The sequence below is a fragment of the Tupaia chinensis genome, unplaced genomic scaffold (assembly GCF_000334495.1).
Source record: "Tupaia chinensis unplaced genomic scaffold, TupChi_1.0 Scaffold140534_1, whole genome shotgun sequence".
NCBI lineage: Eukaryota > Metazoa > Chordata > Mammalia > Scandentia > Tupaiidae > Tupaia > Tupaia belangeri.
The window spans coordinates 1,656-4,634 of NW_006200409.1; the positions used below are offsets into that span (position 1 = coordinate 1,656).

The 2,979-nt window shown below is 41.3% G+C and overlaps 1 protein-coding gene across 6 annotated transcripts in view; it reads left to right on the plus strand.

Annotated features, from left to right (window-relative positions):
• Positions 1 to 466: 466 nt before the first annotated feature.
• ABLIM1 (actin binding LIM protein 1) overlaps positions 467 to 2,979 on the plus strand; it is a gene marked incomplete at its 5' end in the record, with an annotated part of 38,902 nt that continues 36,389 nt past the window's right edge. For all 6 annotated transcript variants that reach the window (XM_027766066.1, XM_027766065.1, XM_027766069.1 and 3 more), the window contains 2 exon segments: positions 467 to 544; positions 2,107 to 2,262. In XM_027766066.1, the coding sequence (XP_027621867.1) occupies positions 467 to 544; positions 2,107 to 2,262 (234 nt within the window).

The window sequence follows — 2,979 nt, forward strand, 5'->3', positions numbered from 1 at the left end:
AGACAAGAGAAGGATCTTCCAAGTTATGTTCTTAGAAGATCTTCCTTTTAGAAGACCCACTGGGTGCCAAGTGGATTTGAAGAAGGTGAGAGTAAAGGAGGCAGCCCACGGGGGAGGCCATATCAGTGGTCCTGTGGAGCTTAGGTGGTGACTGGGGCTGGGCTTGTGGCAGTGGAGAGGGAAATGGATGACTTCAGGACACACTGCACTGGCAGGTGGAACCAGAAGTACTTGTAGAGGACAGGAAAAAGAAGGGACTGAGAAAGTCCCACAGCTGCATTTTCAAAGCTGAATCATAAAACCGGTTCTCATTTACCTTTCTTTCTAGATTGTATTTTCCTTATTTACAAAGCTCACAAATCTTTTGTTTAAACTAGCTTAGTCTGTAATAAAGTGTAGGGGCCCGGACCAGTCTTGACTCTGAAACCACAGTCTGAAATCTTACAAGTCACTCTTTATGTTACAGCCTACCAGGACTTCCTCCGAGAGTATTTATTCTAGACCGGGCTCCAGTATCCCTGGCTCACCAGGTCATACCATCTATGTAAGTACCTCTTCTGGAAATAACACTGCTGGGCCGGGCAAGTTAGCAGATGGATAATCCAAAATGGAAGTTGATTTAGAATGATTTCTATTTCTCTTATGAAATCCAGTTTTGATTTTAAGATAAATTTTTGCTATAGAGCGTATGTGCTCACCAGACACAGAAAAAGAAAGACAGAAAATCAGAAATCCCCAAGGGGGATGGCCACGCCACAATCCCTTCTCCTCCATTGTCCTCTCAGGATTTGGGCATGCACATACACATGCCTGGTGTGAGTTTTAAGCCACCGGGTCTGGGACTTGAATCACAGTTGACTATGTGAGAGTCCAGTGACATAACAATTATGCCATCTGCTAGTTCCATCTTTTTTTTTCTTTAAGAGATTTTTACCTTAGGATGTGTGTGGTCACTGAGGAGAGATAGAGACAGAGACAAAGACAAAGAGAAAGTGAAAAATCACCCCTGCTCCAGAGGGGATGGACACACCACAATCTTAACCTCCTCCATTCTCCTCCAGGATCTTGGGCACACCCGCACACGTGCCTACCAGGTCCGGGACTCAAACTGCAGTCAACCATGTAGGAGTCCAGCGACATAACTGCTACACCAACTGCTGGTCCCTAGTTTTCTTTTTTGAACATAATCTTCTCAATCATGTTTTTTTTCCCATCGATCGAGTACAACAGGGTAAGAGGGTTACTCCTCAGGACCACTGATATGGCCTCCCCCGTGGGCTGCCTCCTTTACTCTCACCTTCTTCAAATCCACTTGGCACCCAGTGGGTCTTCTAAAAGGAAGATCTTCTAAGAACATAACTTGGAAGATCCTCCTCTTGTTTTGGCTTTTGCATCCACTCAGAATGGAACAGCTCTTGGGGCCTTACGGTTTTGTTCCTGCCCTTCCTCTCCTATCACCCACTTACTACTCATCACCAAAGAAAGAGGCACACCCCTTGCCTTAGGGTTCCTGCCGTTCCTCTGCCTGAAACCCTCTTACCCTCTTATAAGATTAAGATTAAATTTATATGTGACCATCAATGGAGTGACGACCTGTGAAATTCATATGATGTAGGATTGAAAACTTGTTGCACTTCACATGCACATAGATATTTGGCGATTAATTACACGTTTTATAAGGCGAACGCAGAGTGTTCTGAGGTTCTGACACAAGATATTTAAATATTTAGGTTATTAAATATGCAGTTCTTGTTCTTAGCCATCTGGAAGCATTTTGTGACCATCTGTTTAAGCTTTTTTTGTTCTCTGTAATAAATTTAGGAAATTATCTTTAAGGTTTACACATTTCTCTAATGAATTCTACACAGATTTTTTTTTCCCCAAAGCTTTCAGTAGCTTTGAAGGAAAAAAAAAAAAAAAAAATTAATCTATAGTATAAATAGGCAACTTTAATAAGAGTATGACCATGGTAAAAGGAGGGTTTCTTCATTTTTGTTTATTTGTAAGGTCTTCGCTTTTTAAATAACACATGAAATGTACTATCAACAGTTTTTTGAAAAAAAATGAGACTGCAGAGTAATTTCTCTTTCTGTTCATCTTTGCCAGGCAAAAGTAGACAATGAAATCCTGGATTACAAGGATTTAGCAGCCATTCCCAAGGTTAAGGCAATTTATGACATTGAACGTCCAGATCTTATTACCTACGAGCCTTTCTACACATCGGGCTATGATGACAAGCAGGAGAGACAGAGCCTCGGAGAGGTAATCATTTTCTAGTGGTTGTGAATTCTACAGCAGTTTACCCTCCCTTTTGTCGCGTGCACAAGAACTACTGTTTGCCGTTATAATAAATCCAACGGTCTTTTGATTGCCCGCTATCTGCGGATGTCTAACAAACCAAATGACGTCTGTCCTCAGGGAGGTCACAGACTGGCTGCACATGAAACAGCAGTGAAGGATGGAAAACATCAGCGGACGTTGTCAGGGGAGATTCTGTGAGCCAGACAGATAAAATGAGGGAGGGAGGGTCTTCTGCAGGTGTTGGACTTGAGGTCAACTTTAAGTTTACACAGGGTCTTCAAAAAAAAAAAATCATGTAAAATGTGTATTGTATAAAAATACACACAGATTTCCATCTTTTTGCACCAAAATAAACTTGTACTTATTCCATTTTCCACTCACTTTTTGAAGTACCGTCATATTCATGGACTTATTTTTTTTAATTATTTCATTTAACTTTATTTATTATTATTATTAGTTTTCAGTTTTGGTCAGAGAGAGAGAGAGAGAGAGAGGGAAAGTGGTAAAGCAAGCCACCAGGTCTAGGACTTGAACCATGGTTGGCCATGTGGGAGTACCTAGGGCCTTAACCCCCATACTACCTGCTGGTCCCCTAAATAAAATAATTCTTAAAAAAAAAAAAAAAGAATTTAGAGTCCTGGGCCTGATGGCTTTTTCACTTTCCCTCCCTCCTTTTTT